The 27,979-nt window shown below is 40.7% G+C and overlaps 1 protein-coding gene across 2 annotated transcripts in view; it reads left to right on the forward strand.

Annotated features, from left to right (window-relative positions):
• flna (filamin A, alpha (actin binding protein 280)) overlaps positions 1 to 27,979 on the forward strand; it is a 53,093-nt gene that overhangs the window by 15,367 nt on the left and 9,747 nt on the right. Inside the window, exons 2-32 of one of the 2 annotated variants that reach the window (XM_040153353.1) lie at positions 6,270 to 6,521; positions 8,129 to 8,226; positions 10,996 to 11,143; positions 11,511 to 11,629; positions 11,736 to 11,813; positions 12,252 to 12,414; positions 12,579 to 12,779; positions 14,254 to 14,391; positions 15,531 to 15,657; positions 15,742 to 15,878; positions 16,053 to 16,249; positions 16,416 to 16,529; positions 16,707 to 16,850; positions 16,960 to 17,083; positions 17,849 to 18,009; positions 18,148 to 18,238; positions 18,545 to 18,714; positions 19,829 to 19,946; positions 20,193 to 20,305; positions 20,523 to 20,672; positions 20,828 to 21,146; positions 21,655 to 21,828; positions 21,928 to 22,090; positions 22,198 to 22,358; positions 22,719 to 22,886; positions 22,995 to 23,118; positions 23,250 to 23,406; positions 23,500 to 23,689; positions 24,954 to 24,977; positions 25,519 to 25,766; positions 27,859 to 27,933. In XM_040153353.1, the coding sequence (XP_040009287.1) occupies positions 6,270 to 6,521; positions 8,129 to 8,226; positions 10,996 to 11,143; positions 11,511 to 11,629; positions 11,736 to 11,813; positions 12,252 to 12,414; positions 12,579 to 12,779; positions 14,254 to 14,391; positions 15,531 to 15,657; positions 15,742 to 15,878; positions 16,053 to 16,249; positions 16,416 to 16,529; positions 16,707 to 16,850; positions 16,960 to 17,083; positions 17,849 to 18,009; positions 18,148 to 18,238; positions 18,545 to 18,714; positions 19,829 to 19,946; positions 20,193 to 20,305; positions 20,523 to 20,672; positions 20,828 to 21,146; positions 21,655 to 21,828; positions 21,928 to 22,090; positions 22,198 to 22,358; positions 22,719 to 22,886; positions 22,995 to 23,118; positions 23,250 to 23,406; positions 23,500 to 23,689; positions 24,954 to 24,977; positions 25,519 to 25,766; positions 27,859 to 27,933 (4,646 nt within the window). The remainder of the gene's footprint in view (positions 1 to 6,269; positions 6,522 to 8,128; positions 8,227 to 10,995; positions 11,144 to 11,510; positions 11,630 to 11,735; positions 11,814 to 12,251; positions 12,415 to 12,578; positions 12,780 to 14,253; positions 14,392 to 15,530; positions 15,658 to 15,741; positions 15,879 to 16,052; positions 16,250 to 16,415; positions 16,530 to 16,706; positions 16,851 to 16,959; positions 17,084 to 17,848; positions 18,010 to 18,147; positions 18,239 to 18,544; positions 18,715 to 19,828; positions 19,947 to 20,192; positions 20,306 to 20,522; positions 20,673 to 20,827; positions 21,147 to 21,654; positions 21,829 to 21,927; positions 22,091 to 22,197; positions 22,359 to 22,718; positions 22,887 to 22,994; positions 23,119 to 23,249; positions 23,407 to 23,499; positions 23,690 to 24,953; positions 24,978 to 25,518; positions 25,767 to 27,858; positions 27,934 to 27,979) is intronic. The other variant, XM_040153354.1, reaches the window with a different exon arrangement.

A 27,979-nucleotide genomic window follows, 5' to 3' on the forward strand; every position in this document is an offset into this window, starting at 1 on the left:
ACATTTCCTCACTGTGTTCTGTCTGACTGGTTTTTGGTCACTCCAACCTCTCCCCCTTTTTCCAGACATGACTTGTTCTGTGCATGTGTGTGTCTGTGTGGGCACCAGTATACAGCTAGACCTAGCACACTTTGACTATCTTAATGTCTGAGAAGTCTGCCAGGTAAATGCCAAGTAAATTTGTTCAGTATGCCCGACATGATATAGTCCCACTCGCTCATTATTTACAATACAGACTAAAGGCAAATGTTGTGTGGAGAGTATTGTTAAAATGATAATGGTGGGTATGTAATGTAATTTCATTTCATTACATTACATGTAATTTAATTTACAGGTAAATTACTGTAATTTGATTCAGTGTAATTTAATTTATTCCAATTACTGAAATAAAAATGTACAAACTTCATGACATTTTAAATTATACTTGCCATTGTTTTAAAACCAGTCATCAATACAGTTGCACATTGAATACATATAGCCCAACTGATGTGTGAATTTTGACACCATTGCTGCCATCTAATGTTTCTAAAGTGTTTCATACATATATTTCCATTTATGCACTGCAAGTTTCTTGTTATTCAATGGCCAACATATACACGGATACAAATATATTTGCAATAACTAATGTATCTTCCTGGGCGATTTTATCAGTCAAGTTCTAGAGCACATACAGTAAAGACCCAGTCACACAGGCATTTAAACAGCAAAATCATGCAGTGAAATCAATTTCAGTGTAGTCACTGCAATGACTGGACTGGTTCATGAGTGTGAACTAAATCTGAGTGAACTTTCCTTGTCATGTTTAACTTTGGCGAACTGACGCACAAATTCACGCCGTTGACCAGTAGTAAGACATCTTGATGCTGACCTTTTGATGGGGTAGAGAGCAGGACAGCCCAAAATGGCAGAAACTTTTGTAGATTATTGGCTGTGTCGCACTATTCAGTTTTATTAAACCTCCTCTGTTGGAGCCTAAACCACTCCAAAAAAGAATGATGACGGAATGGTTTGTTAGACAGTTATTAGAGAGGAGTCCATGGCACAAATACATCTTTTTAAATAAACCGTGTAAACTTAGAGACCAAGCTTTATAACGTCTAGTGAGGGAGAGGGATGCTAGCAAACTCATTTGCTCCACGAGCTAAACTCTTCAATAACAATAGTGTGACTAACTAGTGCTAGCGCTTTTCTGGCTGGCTAGGGTGTTAGCCGTCAGCTCAAAAGCTACAGTAGTTCACCTATGAGCCCTGCGAGTAGTTACCACATCACCAAACTACGGCAACCCTGTATTTTTCGAAGACGTGATTGAATTTAGCTGGGTCACCTTCTGGCATGAGTGGGCCCTAATGACTGCGCATACGTGAATTGACAACTGAATGACATAACCATGCTTTATTTGCAGAAAGATTCGTTCATTCTCCTGACAGTCCTGTGATTCTTTTTTATATTTTATTATTATATATCATGTATGAAAAAATACAAACATGCTATAAGTGATTGAAAGGTCGGAGAGAGACCTCAGGACTATCCAGACCTGCTGTGCTGTTTTGTCCTTCGCCTTACAAGATCTCAGGAATAATCTGCTCCAGATGTTGCAGTACAACCTGAATATTGTGCAGAACCGTTCCCCCCTGTTGTTGCTCCTCTCTGTGCTTTTTCATATCCCTCCTCCCTCTCCCTCCTCGAGTGGCTGGGATCAGGTCAGGCTGTGGGTCAGAGGTTGGGATGATGTCATAGCACGGGGGGGGACAGCAACGAGCCAAACAGATGAGTCATGGGAGTTTTGGGGGCAAGAGGAGCATCAATAGACACACACACTCTCCATACGGTAGCCTCCACACTCTGTGTCTCTCGCTCTCTCACAACACACACACACACAAACACACACACACACTAGTACAAAGTGTGGGGGGGTGGGGGCATGAGTCAGCAGAGGGGGAGTCTGCAGCAGTCTGTGTCCGTATATGGGCTCCATCAGGCTTGGTGCGCTGTGGTCTGCCGGGAATGCTGGCAGATTCCTTGCATGTTTAGTGGCTTTGTGTGTGAGGGGCATGAATCAAAGAACAACACATAACCACACATTATCAGACAGTGTGAGCGAATTTACGTCCTAACAAAACTTGGAGGAGGATGACAGGCTTGTCTGCTGTCCAAACCTGAAACAATGCTCTGTACTGGACATGAAAATGAACGAAAAAGAAAAAATTGTGATGGCAGTTTTTCCACTGTTTTTGAGTTTTTATACACAAATGACTATTCAGTTAACTGTAAAAATCAATATTTAAAGTAATCCTTAGTTGATCACTGTGGCTTTTTCTGAACTTGTTCTGGTGATGTTGTGGTCCTGTCCTGATTATGCTGTGGTGGCTGTCAGGCTGCTATGTGACACACCCATGCTTTAGATGATCCACATTCTTGCTGCAAGCACCAACCTGTGGTACACACGCATGCACCATTCACTCTCTCCTATCCGTACAAATGACAATTTATAGCTGTCAGTCAATTTTATCTCTTCAGGCAACATTTCTCTCTTTTCTCCCCTCTCCGCTGCTTTCTGTCTCTCCTTTACAATCACTCTTTCCTTACTCTTTCCTGTCTCTTACATCTCTTCTGCTTCTTGGTTTGCCTCTTTTTTTTCTTTCCTATCATTCCTGAGCAGACTGAGTTGCCACTCTGTTGCTATAACGATCCGGCTCTCTAAGTTCCCATGGTGATGGGTCATCCAAAAAGGCTTTTTGTCTGACCCCACTCTCTTTTATCACTAGGCGGAGTGTAGTTTTCCACTGGGGGCAGCTGACATGTCATGTATAGCGGGGTTGACAGTTTGCGAGCACATCTCTCTGTTTGAAAGCAAATTCAGACGGACAGACAACTGAGATAGACTGGGAGATGTCCCAGATGTACTTCTGCATGTATGCAAAGAACTCCTCTAATTTAAAGTTATCTGATGTAAGGTGTGTATGTATTTCTGTGCATTAGATTTGCTTAACAGCCTTCATTTCCAAACTGTGTTGCTGCTTTGCCCCTGCATCTTCATCATGCATCAAATACCACCCCCCCCCCTTTTGATTTAGAACCCCATCCCTTCTGACCCCATCTTCAAACCCTTGCTGCAGCTCTTGGCCAAACAGCTTTCAGGCCCTCCTACTGCAGGTGTTAAATATTCAGCCTTTTCAGTAGCCCCAGCCTCCAACCGCAGCCCCAGCACTCCTATGCAAAAATATCTAAGAAATAAAAAATTTGAGACCTCATTGTTGAGGTTGAGCTGCTGTGCTCCCAACAATTATTCCAGTCTAGACAACAATAAGAAAACACATTAAGTTGAGAAAGATGTGAGTAGCTCTGAAATTAGAATAGCCTAAAGCTCTCCTGATTTTCGTGTTGTTTTTTTAGGGTTATTCTCTGTTTTCATGCTTTCTGCAGCCCTTATCGGAGTCTTGAAAAGTTTGGAATCATAGAGAAACTGCTAACTGGACACAGCTGCTATCAGAAGTGGGCTTCACACGCATGTCTCTATTAACAGACCCCAAACTTTTCAGACACAATACAGAGAGTCTGAAACCTATTGGGCCCCGTTTAGGGTCTACACCCTTGATAGCCATCAGAACCTAGTCTAAAATCCTTACAGAGGGCCCGAACTTTAACCCCATTTTTCCTCCTTAACTATGTTCTTATCACCATCTGCAAGGAGACACACAAACACACTGCTCCACCCTTTCCTCAAGGCTAGACCTAAGCAATCATCCCTCCTGATCAGCTGCTTCTTGTGCAATGTGTGTGTGTGTGTGTGTGTGTGTCTGTGTCTGTGTCTGTGTGGTTATCTTCCTCATGCCCAGGCTCGCTTCTGGTGGCATTGCTTTCTCCTCTGCTTGCGGCGGTGCGTGTGGTTCTGTCTGAACACAGACAAATGCCTCAGATGCAATTTAGAAGAACCAAACATGTCACTAGACATGCTGTTGTCATCCTGTTGCAATATGGACTGGTGTGTAAGTTAAAAAGTTTAAATCTGTTTAAGTGTGTGAATTATCCAAAACATTTCCAACAACAGGTCATGGTAATCTAGAAAATATCAACATTTTTGCAGAGGTTGGTGGTTGGACTAAAAACAGGTAGAACATGCATGTATTACATTTTGTAATAAAGCTGTAAATAGTTTTGCTCAGATGTTCCCATGTGAATATTTATAACTCTTGCAATATGATTCATCTGGAAATTTCCCTCTACACTTATCGTGATACTGTCAAAATTTGTCTCCCTCTACTGATTACCTAGATTATGTCTCAGATGGAGAAAGACACATTTTAAAGTTTCCTTAATAGAAGGTGTGATAATAAAATAGAGACACTAAAAACAAGGCAATATTCTTTTTTTCCTTTTATTTAAATATAGTAAATTGAATTCTATTGGCATAGTGAATCAGTGGGAAAATATTCATTAGGAGAGAGAGCTAAGGAAATCATGGTGTCATCTGCGTAGTTATGATAGGCATTTTTTTTTTGTGCATGATTTGGGCTAGTGGGAGCATGTACAGGTTGAGTTTTAATGGCCCAAGAATTGAACCCTCCACATATCACACAGACCCTCTCAGATTTATGATCACCAGTGGCTAAATAGGTCTTTCATTTGAGATATCATCTAAACCAACTGAGGACTGGACCAGGTAATCCAACCCGTATTTCCATTCCCAACAGTATCAAAGGCCGCGATAAGATCAAGCAGCACCACAACTGATGTTTTACCTGAATTAATGTTTAGATGAATGGTGTTGAAAGGAGGAATAAGTGATTCTGGAGAAAGATTAATATTTGAATACAACCCTCCCTCAGAGCTCCTTCAGAAGCACCACCCCCAAATTCATGGACACGCATTGCTGAGGCAACGACACTAACAATTGGGCTAGCTGACCAGCATCTTATACGGTGTGGGAGTGGATACTTTTTCTCATGGCTGAAGTAAAACAAACATTTTAATATAACGTCATCAAACAAGTTAGTCGAATTAGTTATAACCTCCACGAAGGAGGTTCTGTTTTCACCCATGTCTGTGACTAAGAGACCATGATATAGAGAAAACAAGACAGCAAGTATTGTAACTAACATTTGCTAGGTTATGGCTTAGCAAACTGTCACTACAGTTGCTTCTGCAAAGCTAACGTGGAGAGAACAAGATGGTTTCCCAGAGCCAGCACACCAGCTGCAGACAGCGACACTCACAACGCTCCTGCTACTATGGCTAACATTGCTTCAACACTATATTCTGCACTAGAAAGTAAGCTGGATGTCCAAGGGCAAGTAATTTAGCTTTACAAGGGGCAAGCAAATGTGACACCTGCTTCCTAACTAACCAGTCGGGATTAGCTATCACAAACATTAGCAAATGGGACAAAACATCCTGACCTATTGGCTTCATGCCTTTCAACTCTCTGAGGTCTCTTCACAGTTGGAAAGCCTCACCGATGTTAACGCGGCTCTTCGCCCTTGCCTGATCATAACACTTCTTTTTCAGTTTTTGTTCTTCTGGCCTTCTCCTCCTCTTCTCTCCTTCTTGACAATGTGATTATTTTGTGGAGTTCAGCACGTTGACATATGCCAGATTTACCGTCTCTTTCTCCCACTGCCCCCTTCCCCCATCTCCATTTTTCTTCTTTCCCTTGTCCCATGCACAAGCATAAACACCCCCTGTTGCTTATTGGCTGGAATAGTGTTGTGTGGCCCAAACTGAGCCACTCAGTTTGTTTCCCATCTACAGAGCCAGGGCTGTGTAGGAACACCAAATTTTTTTTCAGCACACACACACGGAACGGACAGCTAGTGGACCATGAGGAGATATTTACTGAATTTGAGAAAAAGTGTATTGGATTAGAATTGCTGACTATACCTTTAATGAGTTTCAGTGGTCTGAAGCCAGATTGAAATCTGTACAAAAATAAAAAAACAAAATTAAAATTAGAAGCACAGATCATTACAGATTATCACTTCTGAAACACTGAGGGTTAAGTAGTGGGTCAAAGATCAAACAACTGGTCAACTGTTTCCTATGCATTTTTTTTTTCTCCTCTCTACCTTCTTTGTTGTCATTTAGACCTGACTATATTTTGAAGGACGGCTGCATCTATAAATCATCTTTGCAAATTTTCAAATTATACTTCCAAATAACAAGTATGTGTCTGTCCTCTATGATTTGGATGGCAGTTTTTCAGGTTTGTATGAATGTTTCAGCATGGTAATATGACTTCATATATGCCCCATCTATCTTCCTCTGGACTCCAGACTCTAAGGCCATCGTGGATGGGAACCTGAAGCTGATCCTGGGTCTGATCTGGACCTTGATCCTGCACTACTCCATCTCAATGCCCATGTGGGACGAGGAGGAGGAGGCGGATGACGGCAAGCAGAAGACACCCAAGCAGAGGCTGCTGGGATGGATCCAGAACAAACTGCCCGAGCTTCCAATCACCAACTTCAACAGAGATTGGCAAACCGGCCGGGCCCTGGGTGCCCTGGTTGACAGCTGTGCTCCAGGTGAGGGAAAGTGTGTGTTTGGGAACATCGTTTATGATCTTCTGTCTTGCAGAAGGATTTGTGTGTATGTGCGGAGGGTGGGGACATGGTTTTGCGTTTTTCGGGGGTCAGTGGAGGTGAAGAACTAGAATGTGTGGGTGCGTGTGGTGAGCTTGTGTGTCATCCACAGCCAGGGACAGAAGTTAACACCAGCCAGTTCTATTTGCTACACACCTTTATCTCTGGAGGATAAGAGCTCTGTCAGGGTATTCTGAAACACTTACCCATAGCTCTTTGAAGTGATAATTTTTGAATATCTCAGTTTTATACAGTATTTAAATTCTTTTGCATCTTAAATGTGAGTGGGAAAGTTAGAATATAAACTAAACTGAGTGTACAGCCACGCTAGCTGCTCTTTGAGGCAATTCTTAGGCAGCTGACAGCTGCAGATCTGAGGTCAGGTCAGGGACAGCATAAATGCGTAATTCTCATCAGTGCGAGATAAAAAACTGAGGGTAGGGGTGATGATGAGCTGATCAGTTTGGAGAGGAGGCGGAGTACTGAACCTTCCCATTACAGTTCTGTTAAATTAGCAAAGTGGGAAGAGAGGGGGATCAGGGCATGAGAAGCGGAGACATGGGGAGGGAGGGAAGGAGGGATGTAGGTGAAGGAAAATGAGGCATACAGGAGGTTTATGTTTACATACTCAGGATGTTTGGCATACCTGTGGATCACCAACAACTTCGAGCCAGAGATAAGGATTCAACCAAAGCTTTTACATCCTCCAGCAAAACATTTCCCTACATTGTCCAAAAATAACTACCCACAGACTTGAGTCAATTACGAACAAATAAAGAAATAACTGCTGACACAGACACATTGCCAGGATACATTTGTGTAATAATGAAGGAATATCATAACATCCAATGGAGAAATTCAAGGGCAGACATCTTAAGGAGCCACAGAGACAGTTATATGGCCCCTCACCTAATTACTACTACAGAAATGCCTTCAAATATAGATTAGGCATGTTTTGCATTCTCCCTTTTATCAGCTGGATGTCATCAAGGCTGTAACTTTGGAGTCCAAATGTTGGCCATAATTAGACAGAATGGCTGTAACACGAGAAGCTCTGTTTCTTTGTGTAGTGAAGTTCATGTTTACTAAATGCCCCTTAATCCAACAAAAATACTGTTTCATTATTTTATTCCAAAGACACTTCACATACTGACTTTTAGTAACAATAAAGTGTTGCAACTATGTTCTTAATGCTCCCTCATATGCATTCACTTAGCAAGACAAAATGTAACGTATGCAGAATATTATTATACTGTGATTTTTATCATTGATTTGCTTCATGATTTGCCTTAGCTGACATTTGCAAAACGTTTATTGTATGGTAGTACTGGTAATGTTGTTATAGTACTAATGGTAATCTTACAAAAACAGTTTTTTGTGAGCTTTAAATACAATTTTTTAGTTTTAAATTTACACAATAGAATTGCCTTTTATCATTATAAATCTCTGTATATTGTCATGACATAGTTCTACCTAAATACATTAAATGACTAATTAATGCCCTACTGCTTTCTGTAGTAAATCCAACTCGCCTCCTTTCTTTCCTGCAGGTCTGTGTCCTGACTGGGACCAGTGGGATCAGACCAAACCAGTGGATAACGCCCGTGAGGCCATGCAGCAAGCTGACGACTGGCTGGGCATCCCACAGGTAAAATAAATACCATTACAGTGGACAAAGAAGCTATTTTGAAATAAATACAAATGAAAAGTTTAATTCATAAGCAATACACAGGGGAATGCTGTTACAGCCTTACTTAGTCTTTTATGACCAAAGCCTTATGGTGTACTAATGGTTAATGTTGGCTAATGTTAACAAACTTGAGATACATATAGTTGTGTAACTGAGATTACTGAATCAGTTTTGCTGACTTTATCATTCTTATTTATTTATGCTACCGATAATGGTGAAGACACACTGGAAGTGAATAAATTGTACAACATTGCCCTCACCAAACATGGCTTTGCACTGAACAAGGACTTTGGCTAGTCCTGCGTCTCCTATTATCTCACAGTGCTGTCGGAAATAAGTTACTTGTGTCTCACACAAAATGAATAGGGCTGAACTTCGCTTTGCACCATGTTTAGCATGCCTTCACCCTTATACCACATTTTAAGCATTTACCACTATCATGTAACTGCTTGTTTGTTACCACAGTTGTCACTCTGTAGGAAAAGCTACATAGGATCACTTTAACCTACTTCATTCTAATGTTTTATACTTGGGCCAGCTGTTTGTACTAACCTTGTGTTATCTTAAGTTGGTTTACCTTCAGTTTTACCTGACTTGACAAGGATAAACCTATACCCTATTATATGTTTAAAATAAGATATAGTGGGATAAATCATCCACAAATCTCATGAAAAGACCAAAACCCACAATGTTTTAGTCCATCTCCCAATACTATCTGACTTCTGTACCCTGTCTGTTGCACTCAGCCCCAAGCCCACTGGTTCACACTGAAGGTGTAAATCTTTAATAAGGGTCACAAACATATTGTTTTTGAAAAACACTCAGTAATTTCCTAAAACGGCACTGTCGCTTTTAGTAGATGTCCTGAACACTAAAATAATCAAATTTACATAAATACATAATAATATAAACATGACTCAAATTATTGGATTAAGCCTTGTCCAAATAAAGCTTATCTTCCCCCTTTTGCTCTCCCTTTCATTTTACTTTAAGTAACTGAACATTTGAAAAAAAAAAACAATGTCTCACACGCTCATTTAGCCACAAAAATCTGCTCGCTATAATAGTCTCCTTAGTAGTACAGTGGAGATGGCCGTTTCAGTTAAGGCAGGTCTGGTCGCCGTGAGATGATATACCTAATCCATTTTGACCACATTCCCCTAAAATTCTCTCTCCATTATGTAGATTTAATAAATAATTTTTTGATCCAGTAATATTTTAACGGATCATATCGGCTAAAATAAAGCCGATCAGAATCCTTCTTTACTGCATTCCACTGTGTTTTGTCACCTTCGCCTGCTTGCGTTGCTTTCCTTTAACACTACTGGGCTCTACAGTGCAGATTTCATGGCATAAAAAAATTAGAATGACACTGAGGTTGGAAAAATACATCAATTTTTATAATATGCAATGCCAATTATCAGCAAAGATCAGTGTACAAAACATACAGTTTGCAGCTTCTCACCAGCGGTAGGTTATATCAGCTGTCGCTAACTATTGTTAATTCTGTGATGGCATGCCAAAATTAAACTTGGCAGTTATCAGGTTTGTGTTTTCTTTGCAAACTGGTGTCTGTACTCAGCCAAAGATTGTTTGTGAGGGAAGAACCTCTACTCTGTAACATCACTGCCGCTGCAAGTGGACTGCATTCTTCTGAAGTTCCGACAAATCCATTCTCCCACTTAAATTTTCCTTAATATCACAAATAATAATTTAGGCTTAAAAAGGTCATATTTCTGAACTAGGACATTCAGCATTTCGATTAAGTAACTCATAATAAATAAGATGTGTCAGATTCATATATAATCAACGGTTACGTAAACATAAGTATCATATCAAACTCAGTATTGGCAGACACCCAAAATCAGTGCTCTCTGATTTGGATCAGGGCCAAAAAAGACTTGATCGGGACATCCCTAGCTTTTAGCAAATATTATTCAAAGCGGAGGAAATAGTGCATTTGTTGGGGACTACTTTTAGCTGCAGGTTTGGTGCTCTGGAAAGTATTTCATTTTGATCATTTTTATTTGTATGTTTACAATATGAAAAATACAGAATACCACCCGACTTACCCTTATCCTAATTATCATTCTGCAACAGTTCTGGGTTTGGTGGGATGTTTACTTTGATACCATGTATAGAATCAACACAACCTTAACTAAAACATCTTATCCACATCTTGTCCAGAATGAAAAGTTCAACATTTGATAGGGACATTTTAAATAGAATTCACCAAATTTAGTTTTACTGTGCTAATTTTTGGGTTGGGTTGCTCTGGTGAATGTCTGACAGTGTTGTGTTGGCATGATTGGCACAGTGCTGGCAGTTGGCACAGCATAGCGTGCTGACAGTTGGCTTTGTGGTCGCTGCTGTTTCCGCCATCAGCTCTGCTTCTGCTAAGTAACTGGCTTTGTCCTTTTCCCTGCTGTCTCTGTGAGTAGTAAAATCAGACAATGAGCATGTCTGTATGAGTGGGTGCCGGCTGGTTTGCGTGAGAGTTTGCCACAGGTACTTTCTAAGCCAAGGCTGAGGTTGGTATTTGGTATGATCTCTAAATCACAACACAACTCAGTTAATTTTTGTGGGTAATGGGCTCCATTGCAAGTAATCACGCACTGCTTCAGGCTGTACAGCTGTAGCTTCTCTTCTCTTTCATTAGAAAATATGCTAACCAGGAAAAAGCTGCTCTTTCATTTAGAAACCATTTTTCTTGTCTTTGTCTCTAAGGTGATAACCCCTGAAGAGATCGTTGACCCCAATGTTGACGAACATTCAGTCATGACCTACCTGTCCCAGTTCCCTAAGGCTAAACTGAAGCCTGGTGCTCCTCTGCGACCCAAACTCAACCCCAAGAAGGCTCGCGCCTATGGACCAGGTACACGCACACACACACACACACACATCTGCAAATAGACTTCAACAAGGAAACAAACGCAGTTGCATTTAGTTGAGCATCTGGATCAGTTTAGAGCAGGGACGATTTACATGTTTACAGCCATGGACCCAAAAACTGTGAGTTAGTCCAAGAGTTTGGACTCTGGCACTAAGAAGGTATTTAGCTTCATCCATTTTCTGTAGATTCTTCTGGATACTACCTTGAATTTGACATTGATGTTAACTGGCATGCATTAAGTAGGTATCCACAGCCTTTTCTGTGTCAGTCCAGGATCCTATATGAATATATGCACAGGACATTTTTAAATGTACTGTCTTAACTCTCCTGCCACCTCTCCTCTCTGCAGGTATTGAGCCTGTAGGTAATGTTGTGATGAAGAAAGCTGTGTTCACTGTTGAGACTATCAGTGCAGGAATGGGAGAGGTGCTGGTTTATGTGGAAGACCCTGCAGGACACAGAGAGGAGGTGAGACACTGGTAATTTTAGGGTGTTTGGCACTAAGGAGATACTGTCTTTTTATGGTCATCATGGCATACTATTTTTTTTGTTAATTTTTTCAAAATTTCCTCAGGCTAAAGTGACAGCCAACAATGATAAGAACCGCACCTACTCTGTCTTCTACATCCCTAAAGTCACAGGCATGCACAAGGTAAGCTAAGAGTTTATTTTTATTGCATAAGACTGATCTTACATGACTTTGATATAACTCTCTAAGGGACCATGTGGGCCTTACTAAATTAAAGTGATGATATCTGCACCTGAATAATTGACATAAAATGTACGGATGGATTAATAAATTATAAATAACAATCTTCTGTCACAACAATTCCCATTTTTGGTTTACAGGTGTTTAACATCTCCCAAAAGCCTACAACAACAAACATTTTATAACTAATATTACTGCCTACAGCAGGCAAGAGTAAACATTTAAGACTTTGTAAATTAAAGGTTTTCTAAGGCCTTTTTTGAAGAAACTGAATTCAATGCTTTTTGAGACTTTTCAAGACCTGCATATACCCTGTATACCCTGTAAGTGGGACCTGGGGGTTCGAGGCACAATTTTCACGCTCTCATTTTTGCTTTGTAGGTGACAGTGCTGTTTGCAGGGCAGCACATCTCTAAGAGTCCCTTTGAGGTGGAGATCGGCATGGCTCAGGGAGACTCCAGCAAGGCCACGGCCCAGGGACCAGGCCTCGAGCCCTCAGGAAACATTGCAAACAAGTCCACCTACTTTGATGTCTACACAGCAGGTAATAACACGGACAATGTGACAAAGGTTTGATTTTTTTTCCACTATCATCAGGTTAGAAACTGAAGCTGTCTGAATGGGTGTGTTTTCGTCATGTCCTCTTACTCATATTATACGCACTTTGTCTGTTCTTGTATCAACTCATCACCTTCCCGTATCTGTCAGGTGCTGGTGTTGGCGAGGTGGAGGTGATGATCATGGACCCTGCTGGCAAGAAGAATACAGTGACTTACAACATCGAGGACAAGGGCAACAGTAGCTACCGCTGCACCTACAAACCCACCCAGGAGGGCCAGCACACCATATATGTCACATTTGCTGGTGGTCAGATCAGCAAGAGTCCCTTCACCGTCAATGTGGGAGAGGGTAAGTTATAGATTTGATTCTTTAGCAGTACTAGTCCTATTACAGAGTCACTGAGAAACCTTGTTTATAATTCATCCTGTATACAGATGTGTTTATTTTATGTTACTACTAAATGTTTTTCCTTGTAAATCACCTAAGTAACCAAAATCTCAGCCTCAATGACTGTCAGCTATAGCAAAGTCCTCTGTAAATCTTAAAGGCAACAAGAGACATTTTTAAAACCTTAAATATTTGCTCACTCTTTTTCTTTAGTTGTGTCTAATGCTTTGCTGTCTCTTCCTGCCACTGTACTGGATGCTATGTTCTCTCTCTTCCCCTCCCTCCTTCCCTTATTCTCTTTGATAGAGGCCTGGTGGTAACTGTCCTCTCTCTGGAATGGCCTCTTCCTTCTGCTGTCATTTCCTGTTTCCTGGGATCTCTCTTGGGTACCCACTGTGTGCGTGTTTGTGTAATTGCATGAATGAGTGGGTCAGCTGTGTGTCTGTGTAGATATTTGACTGAGTTATCCTTTGCTCTGTATATTTGTTTTTGTGGAATTGCATGTCTTGACTTGCGACTAATGTCCCTGTGTTGACTGGCTTTATATGCGTGTTGTGTGAATTATCTGCCTGTAAAGCTCTAAACTCAAAATTACTCAAGCATCCCCAGTACTTTGTCTCCTTCTTAGGAGATTGCAGCATATCCATGAGGAAATACTCGACTAAGAAATACACCAACATATGCTCACACCTATAAGTTACAACTAATGGCTTTATTAATGGTTGATAAATCATTTAAAAAATGCTTCATATATCATAAACACACCATTAATAAGAACACATTTTGAGTTGATTACATTTTCAGCTTAACCTGGCAGATAAACCGTCTTATTAATACAAATCATTCTCTATTTTTAATGAATTATCATTACTTATAGTGGTTCTGCCATCAAAATAGGGTTTAATATAATAAAATAACCTTTTGTATCCCTTTTCTTAGAGTACCAAATAGTCCACTCCCTGGAAAATATCTTTTGCCCCTTTCAATAGCCTCTGTTCCTGTGGGGTTTCCTTTGCTTCCTGCAGGGTGTCCAACTGTGAGTCAGCAGCTCCTATTTTATACACGTTTAATTAGGAGATATGAAGGATACTCCACTTCCTGTGTGGGGATAAAGGCTCACTTCCTATACTGTGGTTTATGATTTCACTCTGCAGGATAAGATAGATGGATAAGAGGCACAGAGGGGTGTGCGGGGTAGAAGAAAGGACAATTGAAAAGCACTGAAAGTTTTCCAGCAACCCTTAATTGTGATGAATGTACCATTTGGATGGAAAATGTTTTGGTTTCATATCATGCACCCCGCACCTCATTCCTTTTCTCCTCACTGAAACCACCACTGAACTCTATAGTGGTTATAATGTTGGAGTCAGAATACTGAGGGCTGTCTCTGTGTCTGTTTCTCTCTCATTCTTTCATTGTGTGTGTCTCTCCACAGCATGTAACCCCAGCCTCTGCAGAGCTAAGGGTCGTGGTCTGCAGCCAAAGGGCCTAAGGGTGAAGGAGACTGCAGACTTTAAGGTTTACACCAAAGGAGCTGGCACTGGGGAGCTCAAGGTCTCCATCAAGGGCCCCAGTGAGTTACACTGCAAACACCAGTCTTGTTTTTACTGTTGCCCATTCATTTATCAACTAATGGTAATCTTATTGTAACATAACTTTAGGCAAGGTCTCATGTATTGCAAGTAGATTGTAAACCCTTTTGAACCATAGATTAACAATCCTCAGACATGAAAAAATTATACTAGATTTAATACTGTCCTATTAATGCTACACTAATCAATATTTAACAATGGCTCAAGTTACTTTTTGTTATGTGAAAGGAGTTTCTTGTAGTGACAAACCCACAGAGAATTATCGCCTGATTGTGCAGTTCCTCTCAGGTTTCTACAGAGCGTTGTAGCATCTTTCAGCTTCTTGCTCTGGATTGGTTTACTTTACTGTTAGTTGTCACCATTCTCATCAGCCTTGTTCCCAGCAACAGCAAACTGCAGACAAAGTTAGCTTGTGGTGTTTAATGCTAATTAGCAAATGTTAGCCAGCTAACACATTAAACTAAGATGGCCAACGCCATGGTATACATTGGTAAACGTTATACCTGATTATATGCGCGTGAGCATTGTCATTGTGAGCATGTTAGCATTAGTTTGCATTTAGCTCAAAGTACTGCTATGCCGATAAGTATAGATTCATAGAGCACCTAGCATGGCAGTAGACTCTTAGTCTTGTTAGACTCAACAGTCATTACTTGTTATTATTATAATTATTTAAACAGCTGTCATCTCATCAACTGATGACTCTCCTCAAGGTAGAGTAGCTAAGGTCTGCCTAAAAAGTTGCTAGATTTGTCCCTAGGCTCTTTTTTGGGGAAAAAAAAGACACTAAAGGGGATTTAAAATTCACCAAGCCCAGCTGAAAAATCACTAACTTCGCAAAACTGGCCATATCAGCTTTATGGTCAGGTCAAGTAATTTTGTTTAATACACAATTCACAAATTTGCATAATCTGTACACATATGACATCCTGTGTCCATAGACCCTCAGATGAGGAAAAACGCTCAAAAAACACTAACTACAATATAAGTGATGTTTAAAGTTTGTTACATTGCCCCAAGTGCCCAAAGAATCAATTTATGTAGGTGTAAACCTCAAACTTTTGTAAGCTATGTTAGTTATCATACCCTGTGATACTGATGTGCAGCACTGTGTTTACAGAGGGTCTTGAGGAGCCATGTAAAAGGAAAGATCTTGGAGATGGTGTGTACGGATTTGAGTATTACCCCACCACACCCGGAACATATACCATCACCATCACCTGGGGAGGACAGCACATCCCCCGCAGGTACACACACTAACGTAAAAACAAATACTACACATGAGCTGCAGTAAGTTGTCATTGTGACTGATCAGTCTCTGCTCTGTTTAGTCCCATTGAGGTCAAGATTGGCGCTGAGGCCGGCCAGCAGAAGGTGAGGGCCTGGGGTCCAGGACTGGACGGTGGCGTTGTTGGCAAATCTGCTGACTTTGTGGTGGAGGCTGTTGGAGACAATGTTGGTACACTGGGTAAGTAGGCAAGAGAGACGACAGAGGTAACACACACAGTCCACGCACAATCCTGAAAGTATGTGTTTGTGGTAAGTATGCAAAGTTTTATCTTCATTTACACACTGACGGCTCTTCTCAGATGTGTTTTATTTTATTTTATTTATTTATCCCCCCCCCCCCCCCGTTGTTCAGGTTTCTCTGTTGAAGGTCCATCTCAGGCTAAGATTGAATGTGACGACAAAGGCGATGGCTCCTGTGATGTGCGCTACTGGCCCACAGAGCCTGGAGAGTATGCTGTGCATGTACTCTGCAACAACGAAGACATCCAGCATTCTCCCTTCATGGCTGAAATTGTCAACCCACCAGGCAAAGACTTCTACCCTGACAAGGTATGCACACACCCAGGGACATGCGCACTTATAATGTACAGCTGCAAAACACACATAAAATTAAAAAATGAAATTAGTTATTTATTTTAATGTTTAAATAATTTTTGGCGCAGCTCTTCAAATCCAGAACTATATTCCTAAAGCACCATGAATGTGTTTATTCCAGGTTAAGGCATATGGTCCAGGCCTTCAAAGCAGTGGTTTGGCTGTTGGAAAGCCCACTGAGTTCACAGTTGATGCAAAGCAAGGAGGAAAAGCTCCTCTGAAGATTGTGGCTCAGGTAGGGCTATGTGTGTGTCAGCATATGACCAGAAATTTACTGCATGTGTAGGATGATCTGCACCTGTTTCAGCCCATCTGTGTTTGTTTTATACACCTTCATACTGTAAATCTATTCCACTTTAGCATTTCATTAGTTGTGTCTTATTTAACTATTTGGTTTTCCACACCTGCACAGGATGGTGAAGGCACTCCTGTGGATGTCAGTGTTAAGGATAATGGCAATGGCACATACACCTGTACCTACACCCCACGTAAACCTGTAAAACACACTGTCATGGTCTCCTGGGGAGGCGTCAACATACCTGACAGCCCATTCAGGGTGAGTACACAGAGACACACATTTAGAGACAGCTTACTTTTCCTAGCATTTACACAAAGGGCATTTTATCACAGAAAAGTCTCTTTAGCTGTTGTTTTTTTGACCACAGATGAATATCGGAGCAGGTTGTCATCCAAACAAGGTGAAGGTGTCAGGACCTGGGGTAGCCAAGACTGGCCTCAAGGCCTTCGAGCCAACATACTTCACTGTAGACTGCTCAGAGGCTGGTCAAGGTAAAGCTAAAAAAAAAAAAAAGGTTGCATCCTTAATAACTGATGTTTTATAAACCATATGAGTAATTTTTGACAGGAGATCTGCAGTGTATTTAAAGCTGCAATAATGAATATTTGTACATAAACAAAAGATCAAATTACTATGTGTAATTTGAAAGGGGTCACTCGTAGTTGCAAACCACAGATAATTAATACACAACTCTGCATTTCTGCTTTATAGAACATTTTAGTGCCTTTCAGCTCATTGTTTTGGTTTTCCAGGCGGCAAATTCAACTGTCATTGATCCAGGCAGATGCCAGGCAGCTGTTTTCAGTAAAAAAGCTCTGATAACCCCACTGTCACTAACTTTGTACACAGACAAAGTTAGTGACTAGCTAGAGCAGAAAGTGGAGTATGCAGCAGCTAATGACTCAGATGTTTCCCTGAGGAGTTAGTGGAGATCAAAACAGAGCTGGAAATAGAGTGACTGTAGAGTGAGTACTCATCCACCCGATGGCCAGAAACACCACTCCAGAAGAATGCTAATGTTGCTTTGTGTCTTGTGAATGTGTGATTAGGCAACTGTTTGCTAATAATAATGCCTTGACAACTTTATAAGGATGTTAATATGTCACTGTTGTGTTTTAACTGGTTCCACTGGCCAAAAAATTGATTAATGAAGCAGACTACATTTTTATCTTTGTAGGTTGTTTATTTTTTTCTCCCCATAACTCATTAATTGAACTGTTGAGTGTGCTATGATGATTTTTGTCTCTTGTCTTTAGGTGACATCAGCATAGGAATCAAGTGCGCCCCTGGAGTGGTGGGGCCCGCAGAGGCAGACATAGACTTTGACATTATTAGGAATGACAACGACACATTCACTGTCAAATACACTCCTCCTGGAGCAGGCAGCTACACCATTATGGTCCTGTTTGCTGACCAGGTTAGTTTGAATCATTCATCATTCTTTGAATTATGAATGAGAACAGAATGTGCATGTGTAGGATCGAGGATTGAAGAGTGTATTCTGTGTGTTAAAAACGTGTGTTTGAATACAGTATTGCTTATGTTTGTTGTTCAGGCTATTCCAATGACGCCCATTAGGGTCAAAGTTGATCCTTCTCATGATGCCAGCAAAGTCAAGGCAGAGGGACCAGGACTCAGTCGCACTGGTAAGAAACCTGTTCAGTGGGAAAAATATTTAAATTTATCTCTATATATATAAATCTGCAACTTCTTTTTCCCATTTTCTGTTAAACCGTGACAGAAAATGATCAAAGCTCATACCAGCTACCTAATTTTTTTGTTTACTTCAATCAAACCTAAATGAAACAAAGCTGAAATAAATCTGACTTATATCCTACAAGCCAGAATTTTTGAGTTTGAGAAACAGAAATGAATATGAAATGTTGTGAATTATTACTAAATTTTAGTCCAGACTCACATTAACTGAGAATAATTCTCTTTCCCCCTCTCAGGTGTTGAATTAAACAAGCCCACTCATTTCACTGTGAGTACTAAAGGAGCTGGAAAGGCAAACCTGGACTGCAACTTCAGTGGCCCAACCAAAGGAGAAGCTGTCAAGGACTTTGAACTCATCAACAACCATGACAACACACACACAGTGAAATACACACCTGTGCAGCAGGTAAGATGGGAGAAGGCCTCACATATACGAACAATTTTGATGAACATCCAGTCTCTCCAGCTACTCTCTGCGTTGTACAGTCTATTCCATGTCTCTCTACACATATTCCAGGAAAAGTTTGACATTGTTGGGAAAAAATGTATTTGCTTTATAGCCGAGAGTTAGATTAGAAAATTGATATGTAGGAAGCTCGAGCTAGAGAACAGAGTTAGCTTAGCATAAAAACTGGAAACAGCTAGCATTGCTCTCTCCGAAGGTAACAAATTCCACCTACCAGCACTGACTTGAACACAAACATAAATGTAAAAAAAAAAAAAAAAAAAAAAGAAAGATAAATAGTGATTTTATTTGTTTTTTGGGGGGGATTACGTGCTGCAAAAAGTTGTTGGCCACTTTTCCTTTTTTCATTTTTGTTTGTGTACAGTTTAAACAAATGAAAACGTGTTAATTACTGAGCCTAAGAGATGTCAGTATGCCTGTTTTTTTTTGTTTATTTTTTTGTTTGTTTGTTTGTTTTTTACTTAGCTAGCTAGTCTCTATGCTAAGATAAGATAATCACTCCTGGCTCTAGCTCCATAGTTAATGAAGAGACCGAGTAGTATTGATCTTCAAATCCAGCTCTTGCCAAGAAAGTGAATAAGCACATTTTCTAAAATGTCAAACTATTCCTTTAACTGGATTCAGTCATGGACACATGTTTTTGGTATGGACGGACAAAAAGTCTCAGAATAGTTAGCTAAATTCTGGTTAAAAAAAAAAAAGTATGAAAGTGTTTTGAATACAGTTATCCTAGTTCGTTACATCTGGAAATTGGATCTTCAGAAATTTCAGAACTGCTTTGTTCAATTAGAAACAGGCTAGATTTGCCAGGTGTTATTTTTGTTTTATATTATATTATATTATATTATATTATATTATATTATATTATATTATATTATATTATATTATATTATATTATATTATATTATATTATATTATATTATATTATATTATATTATATTATATTATATTATATGCTTCATCTTATGCTATTAGTCAAGGCATTCTGTCTACCCTTTCCTACTTAAAAATTTGAATGATCACATCTATGTCACTGCTCCCCTTCCTACCCCAGGGTCCTCTGGGAGTTGCTGTGACCTACGGTGGAGATCACATTCCCAAGAGCCCCTTCAATGTTGCTGTGGCACCCACAGTAGACATCAGCAAGATCAACGTCACAGGCCTCGGAGACAGTAAGTACCAAGTGAATAATTTAACCTACTATCTCACACTTGTGAGTTGGTAAATCAGAAATTTTAGCCATTAATATTTTTGTCATGTCTTTTCATCTTTTTTTTTTTCTTTTCGTGGTTGCTCATATGAAACACCTGTTAACCATATAATGGTTATATTATCTAGAAAAGTCTTTTTCCACCTGGACCAGGAGTGTTGGTGTTTTTTCAGATCTACAGCACTCTTTTTGCTCTGTGTCACTGTAGAGATGACTGTAGGCAAAGACCAGGAAGTGACTGTCAAATCAAAGGGTGCTGGTGGTCAGGGCAAGGTTGTCGCCAAGGTGACCGGACCATCAGGGAAGCCAGTGGCCAGCAAGGTATGGTACATGTTTATTCTTATGAAAAGTCTCCAGAAGCTTAGTGTCAATGTCCAAGATAAGACCATATGTTGTCCTCTCAGAATTGCCTTATTTTTTTATGTACTTAAGTTATTAACGTCGAGCAGAATCTTGCATCTCTAATGTATGATGCACACATGCTGTTAATGTTAAGTTTTTCTAATTAGTAAAATCCTGCTCATATTTCTTGTTCCAGGTTGAGCAAGGGCTGAGCCCAGAGACCAGTCAGGTGAAGTTTATCCCCCGGGAGGCAGGGCCATACCAGGTTGAACTGACCTATGATGGAGCTCCAATTCCTGGATCACCCTTCACCCCCACAGCTTACCCTGCAACAGACCCCTCCAAGGTTAGCCATAGTTACTGAGAGATGGTACTGTTACACATCTGCAGTGTCCATGAAAAATATCCATAACAGGAAAATTAAACTAAAGTAATTCTGCTGCTAACACACTTTTAGTCACTTATTCATTTGTCTCTGTCCCTTCTCACCTATCCTCTCAGGTACGCTGCTCTGGCCCAGGCTTGGAGCGGGCCAAGGTTGGGGAGACAGGGGAGTTCATTGTGGACTGTACCAACGCCGGCCCAGCTGAGCTCACCATCGAGATTATCTCAGACAGCGGCACTGAGGCTGAGGTTCACATCCAGGACAATGGAGACGGGACCTACACCATCACCTACATCCCTCTCTACCCTGGCTCGTACACTCTCACCATCCGCTACGGTGGCCAGGATGTGCCCAACTTCCCTGCTCGACTCAACGTCGAGCCTGCGGTGGACGCGAGTGGAGTCCGTGTGTTTGGACCAGGAGTGGAGGGCAAAGGTAAGATAACCTGCTGCAGAAGATTGAGATACTTAACATGTGGTTTTATGTGCATTTTATTTCGTGCTTGGTCACTATCATTTATATATTTATTTTTCAATGTTCTGAGGTAAAGATAATGCATTTTCATTGTTTATATCCTGCATAGTTATTATGCTGTAAATTAATTTTTGTTATTTTTTGTTTTGTTTTTTTTTTTCATCCTATTTCCCAGTTTCTTTGACATTGACCTTGTCATTATCAAATAGTGTTTCTGCCATCGCTTACATTTATTCAGCCAAATCAGACTGCTGCCCCACAGCAATCCCTGACCTCATGTTGCCCTACATAAAAATAATTCAGATGAGCACCACATGAGGTGGTGTAGAGATTTTAAATTTGGTTTTAAAAAAAATAGAGCACTGGTTTCAGATTGGTACTTTGTATCAGAGGTAACAGGTTGGTGAATTCCTAAATGTAATCTAAGCCTAAACCTGCATGCTTTATGTTCCCTCTCCTGTGTTTTTAGGTGTTTTCCGTGAGGCGACCACAGACTTCACTGTGGATGCTCGTGCTCTCACGCAGACTGGAGGCGACCACATCAAAACCCTCATCAGCAACCCTTCTGGGAGCCGCACGGACGCCCTGATCACGGACCTTGGAGATGGAACCTACAGCGTAGAGTACACTCCCTATGAGGAGGGTGAGTTTATATGTAACAATGTGTGCATACTTTGTATGTTTTTTATTGGATTCTCTGATACATAGTTTTGACACTCCTTGTATGGTGTGTATGTTTCAGGCCCACACAATGTGGAGGTTTGCTATGATGGCTCTCCAGTGCCTAAGAGTCCATTCCGTGTTGGTGTCACTGAAGGCTGTGATCCAGCTCGTGTTCGCGTGCATGGTCCTGGCCTGAAAGGCGGCACCACCAACAAGCCCAACAAATTCACAGTGGAAACCCGGTAAGTGAGACCAAACATTCACTTGGAACAGTTCAAGATGGAAAATGGAAATGTCACTGAAGTTCTTCCTTCTCATATTTTTAATGTCCATCATTTTCCCTCTGCAGGGGAGCAGGCACTGGTGGTCTTGGTCTAGCAATGGAGGGTCCTTCAGAGGCCAAAATGTCCTGCACTGATAACAAGGATGGCAGCTGCAGTGTGGAGTACATCCCATACGAGCCTGGCACATACAACCTCAACATCACCTACGGAGGACAGCCCATCACAGGTACTGAACTGTTACAGCTGTAAAAAAAAAAATTGGTGTCAAAAAACATTTCCATATCATTGTTATAATGCTTAATGTATTCTATATAGTATTTATTAAGATTCTAAACCCAAGTGAGCTATATTCTATCACAAATTTAAAGGCATGTTTCCTTTTGCTGAGCAGACAGGAATACTGTGAATACACTTCTGTTAGGATTATCTCTAAGGGAGTTCAGATTTTTTAGACAGAAGTCACAAGCACGATGAGAGAGTAAGACAAGAAAAAGTGAAGGGTTTTCCAAAAAAATTAAGTTTTTAAAATCATTTCAGCTTGCTAAACTGCTATGGCCCCTTAAAATACTTTTCTGATGTTTTGTAGGTAGCCCATTCTCTGTGCCAGTCAGTGACACAGTGGACAGTACCAAGGTGAAATGCCAGGGTCCAGGCTTGGGAAACAATGTTAGAGCCAACATTCCTCAGGCATTCACAGTGGACGCCTCCAAAGCTGGAGTGGCCCCATTGCAGGTCCGCGTACAAGGACCAAAAGGTAAGAGTATGTTCTAATGTATCTCTACTTGTGATTACAGCTTGTGTGTTGTTATAGTCACACTGTTTCTGTTTGTGTGTGTGTGTATGTGTGTGTATGTGTGTTTAGGTGTAGTGGAGCCTGTGGAAGTGGCGGATAACGGTGACCAGACTCATACAGTCAACTATGTTCCCACAAGAGAGGGACCCTATTCTATTAATGTTTTATATGCTGACGAAGAGATCCCGCGCAGGTACCACACAAAAGCACTTCAACACACACTGCTTCTATGTACGATCAAGATTTTCACACATCTGAATATATTTATTCCTCTTCAGTTTTTGTTTGTGTTCAACCAGTCTCTCCTCTTGATCCCTCTGTCAGCCCGTACAAGGTGAAGGTGCTGCCCACCCACGACGCCAGTAAGGTGCGTGCCAGCGGACCCGGCCTCAACACCACCGGGGTACCAGCCTCTCTGCCCGTCGAGTTCACCATTGATGCCAAAGACGCAGGCGAGGGACTGCTGGCAGTGCAGATCACTGTGAGTGCTTACAAGTTATGCATATAAAAAAATGAAAATTATTTTGGTAACTGCTCTCAAACTTTGGTAACTCTCCCCCCCTTGCCCCCACAGGACCCAGAGGGAAAACCTAAGAAGGCCAACATCCGTGACAACCATGACGGGACCTACCTGGTGTCCTATGTGCCAGACATGACTGGCAGATACACCATCCTCATTAAGTACGGAGGGGACGAAATCCCATATTCACCCTACCGTATCAGGGCCCTGCCCACCGGAGATGCCAGCAAGTGCACTGTCACAGGTACATACAGGACAGTTAGAGCACTGAAGATTTATTTTCATATAGTGGGCTTGTTTAAATTTACACACAAGTCTTACTCATACATTTTATCTTTACTGCGAATAGGTTAGCGATACTTTGACCTTCATATAATTAGTCTGACTCAAATCGTTGGTAAATTTTGCCTTTGTCCTCTTTATACTTTAGAAATAATAGTCAGTCTACATAATAATGAATTATACCTTTATACACAATACACCCAGATTTTTGAGAGGCAGATCTGATTTTGACTAGGATTTTATGTCCTCACTTGTCTAAATGTTGTTGCCTCCTGCTGCTGTTCACCACATTTTACAGGAAATGAGGTCCTCTTGCAACAAGGACAGCTCAGAAGATGGTTCCTATTTAGTAATAGAAAACACAAATGACCTTCCAGTTATCTCTCAAAGTAAATGACAAAACAAGATATCATTACACGGTTTTGTTTTATTTAGGTTTCTTCCATTTTTACTCATTTGTGATTTTTAAAGGAATAGCTTACTCACTTTCTTACACATAGTTACTTGAAGATTGATGATTAGTTTAGCTTAGTATAATGACTGGAAGCAAAAGGAAATGGCTAGCCATTATACAGTATGTTATTAATTTAATCCGTACAAAAACCACCACTTGTTTTTTACACTTCGATTTTTGTACTGATTAAACTAATAAGATGTATTAGAGAGTTTTAAAGGTTCTACATTTGGACAGAGCGTCCTGTTTCCCCTCGTTTCCACTTCCAGTCTTTATGCTAAGCCAAGCAGCTGCTGGCCGGAGCTTCATATTTAGCATACAGACATAAACTGTATTGATCTTTTCGGCTAACTTGCAACAAGAAAGTGAATATGTATATTTCCTAAAATGTCAAACTATTCCTTTTAAAATAAACAGAATCATTCCCTGATTTTTTTTTTTTTTTTTTTTTTTTTTTCAGTTGTGAAAAATGAGATTTAATCTCTCAGCATACCTGCTGCTCATATCTCATTATTTTTCATGCATTGGTATGTTGTTTTCCTCACGCTGTGCTCCTCAGTTACACTACCCTTCACCCATGTCCCCGCTGTACACACACACATACACACCACTCCCCCCTACCTGCTTCACACTCCACCATCACCGTTTGTTTTCATCCAAGTGTTTGGAGCACAGTTATTGCCTCCCACCACCCCCACCCCCACCTGACTGTCTTTTATTTGTCACTTTTTTTTTTTCTCGCTCCCCTGCTTCTCACCGTTCCTATTATCAGTCTCAATCGGCGGTCACGGTTTAGGTAAGCCTACTGAACGACTTTGTAATGTGAAGGAACTACTCTACCTTTTTTCTTTCTTTTCTGTCAGCATGGAGGATAGTTATGCCAGTTTTCAGTTTTCATATCCCATCTCTTTGTCTCGCTTTTTGTACTACTTCTTCTCTGTTTTTCTCTTTTTTATCCTCCCATCTGGTGTACCATTCCTCTCTCATAACTGTTTTTCTCCGTTTCCCTCTGACATTTTTATTGGACAAACTAATGGACTAACAGAGTAGGTAGGATGGCATGGTGGAATGGCACTTTGGCAATCTAGCCTTCAGTTCTACATGGAAACTGTATGATAATAACATATGAGTCAATGGTAACAATGTACATTAGATGGAAATGCATAACATGACTTGATCTCATCCAACTTTAACCTGGTCTCATGGTTGTGGAATGTGCATGCTGAATGTTGTGTGTGTGAAAGGGAGTGTGTGCCTGTTTGTGTCTCCATACGATAAAAAAAAAAAATCACAAAAAAATACATCTCACCACTGACGTTTTCTTCTCAATTCTCAAGGCGCCGGTGTTGGCCCAACTATCCAGATTGGCGAGCAGACAGTCATCACAGTGGATGCCAAGGCTGCTGGGAAAGGCAAGGTGACATGCAGTGTGTGCACACCCGAGGGGGCAGAGCTTGACGTGGACGTTGTTGAAAATGAAGACGGCACATTCGACATCTTCTACACAGCGCCGCAGCCTGGCGAGTATGTCATCTGCGTCCGTTTTGGAGGGGAGCACATCCCTAACAGTCCCTTCCAAGTCACGGTGAGTGATGTGCATTTTAACTTTTATATATACAGGACAGGTTGGCTAAGCAAATATGCTCTTTACTGCAACACCCTGTCGACAGTTAAGTGGAACACCAGAAACATACAACAGACGGAGTAAATGAATAAAATAGAAAAACTGTTAATAAACAAGGTGCAGGCTTAGACTAGGCAATCACAGGCAGAGAACAATAAAGAATGGTCTTGAAGCTACAGAGAGGCACAGGTGTTTTTATTCTTAGGTGATTTCAGACTATTCCATGAGACTGCTGCTGGCAAAAGCAAAGGGGAATTCATTATATAAAATGCAATGGTTAGTGTTATAGTTATCACTAGTAACAAACCTATGGGCAGAGTGGTAAATGGAATCTAGGGGGCTCAGAGTGGAGTCAATCCTCAACAATCCTCCTCTATAACTCAGGGCTTTCCATGTTATATTTAAATATAAAACTAACCAAGGCAGGTATATAGATATTTGTATTCTGGGATCTTCTCAGTATTAAGCCCAGAGAGAGTGGAGGTATACATATTATTGTAATCTTTGTCTCCTATTCCAGGGAATAGCATGAAATTTGTTTTATTTTCATGAAGTACTAATTTGAATGAGTATATGTACATTTTGAACTGTAGTAATTATAATGTAGTTATTTCTCAGTGGCTCTGTGGACAGAATCAGCAACACTGTATAAAACCATATCATCTGCATAAAGATGAATTTTAGACTCAGACACAGCAGAGATCTAATATATATATAATTGGTAAACAGAAGGGCATTTTTCAAGTTCTTTGGATCAAATCTAAGGAAAGTCTCGTCTTTGAGGGCAAGTCCAGCAGCTAATATCATAGACCCTAAGCTGTGGAAGCTTCTATACAGAAACGTTTCCTCTCACCATACCCTCTGGTTTTTGTTCAAAACAAGGGTGGCAGCATGAAAAATATGTTTTTTTTCTCATTAGTACAGTCAGGCAATACCACATAATAACAATTATTATAATCAATATTTTATAAGAAACAAATATTTTTTTTTATATACACACTAGTATATACATAAGAAATCTGTGCAGCAGAATGTTAGTATAATATTAATGTAATTTGTCTGAGTTTTCCTCCATTTTTTTTTTTTGTTGCCAGGAGATGTAGATGCAGATGCAAGTGTGTTGCTTATTAGTTTATGGAGATATTGCGAGCACCCCCTTAAGATATTAATTATTAATTTATTATTGATAGTGATCAAAAAGGTGAAATTTTGCACAACACAATATTTGTCAGTATTATGGGCCACTAAATCAAGTTTCCTTAGCGTGTTGTTCTCAAGTCTAACAATAAGTAAAGTCTCGGAGCAAATTAGTCTAAGTCAAATCGCAAGTCCTTATTTGCGAGTCTGAATCAAATTCAAGTATCATGTTTACAGCTCTAGTGAACAGGCCAGTTCCCAAAATGAAACCCTGCAGTACACCATTAGTAACCGGCAGGAATTCAGATTTAACCTTTCATACCTTCACACACCACCGTCAGTCTGAATAGGCAGTTACAGGAATCCCCTCCCAGGTCGGCAGATAATATTTGCAAGAGTAAAGAATGATCTACTGTTTCAAAGGTTTTTGGAATATGTGTAAATATGGGGGGTACAGTGTTTTTTATTGTGTAAACCCAACTTAGCAGTAATTACATCATTCAAGACTGCAGTAACAGCTGAGATATTGCTATGATTTACTTTAAAATCAGATTGATCTATGCAGTGAATGCAGTGCTTTTCAAGGAATGCCTTCAACTTTGTATTGACCAGCAATGCCAGGATTTTTGACAGGCAGGACAACTTGGATAGACTAGGACAACAAACAGAGCATCCAACACACTCTTAGTTCTGTTTGTGTTTGGTGTAAAAGTGTGTGAGAGATTTTACATGGACCAAAGATCCCTGGCACTGTTTCTCTCTACAGAAGCTTCGTGATTGGGTCCTGGAGGCACCAGACATTTCTAAATCACTCTGACTACTGTTTTATTCCCCTCCAATCCCTTCCATCCTTTTTACCCTCTCCATCCCCTACACCACCCCTGCCTACCCCCTCACCACCTCCTACCCCTGTCAGGCGCTGGAAGGAGCTCCATCAGACCAGCTCATGCAGCAGAGCCAAATGCCCCAGTACTACGCTCAACAGCCCTGGGTACCTAAAAACCTCTGTCTCCAGCCTCTCTCATCCTTGTCAACTA

The sequence above is a fragment of the Xiphias gladius genome, chromosome 18 (assembly GCF_016859285.1).
Source record: "Xiphias gladius isolate SHS-SW01 ecotype Sanya breed wild chromosome 18, ASM1685928v1, whole genome shotgun sequence".
Lineage (NCBI taxonomy): Eukaryota > Metazoa > Chordata > Actinopteri > Istiophoriformes > Xiphiidae > Xiphias > Xiphias gladius.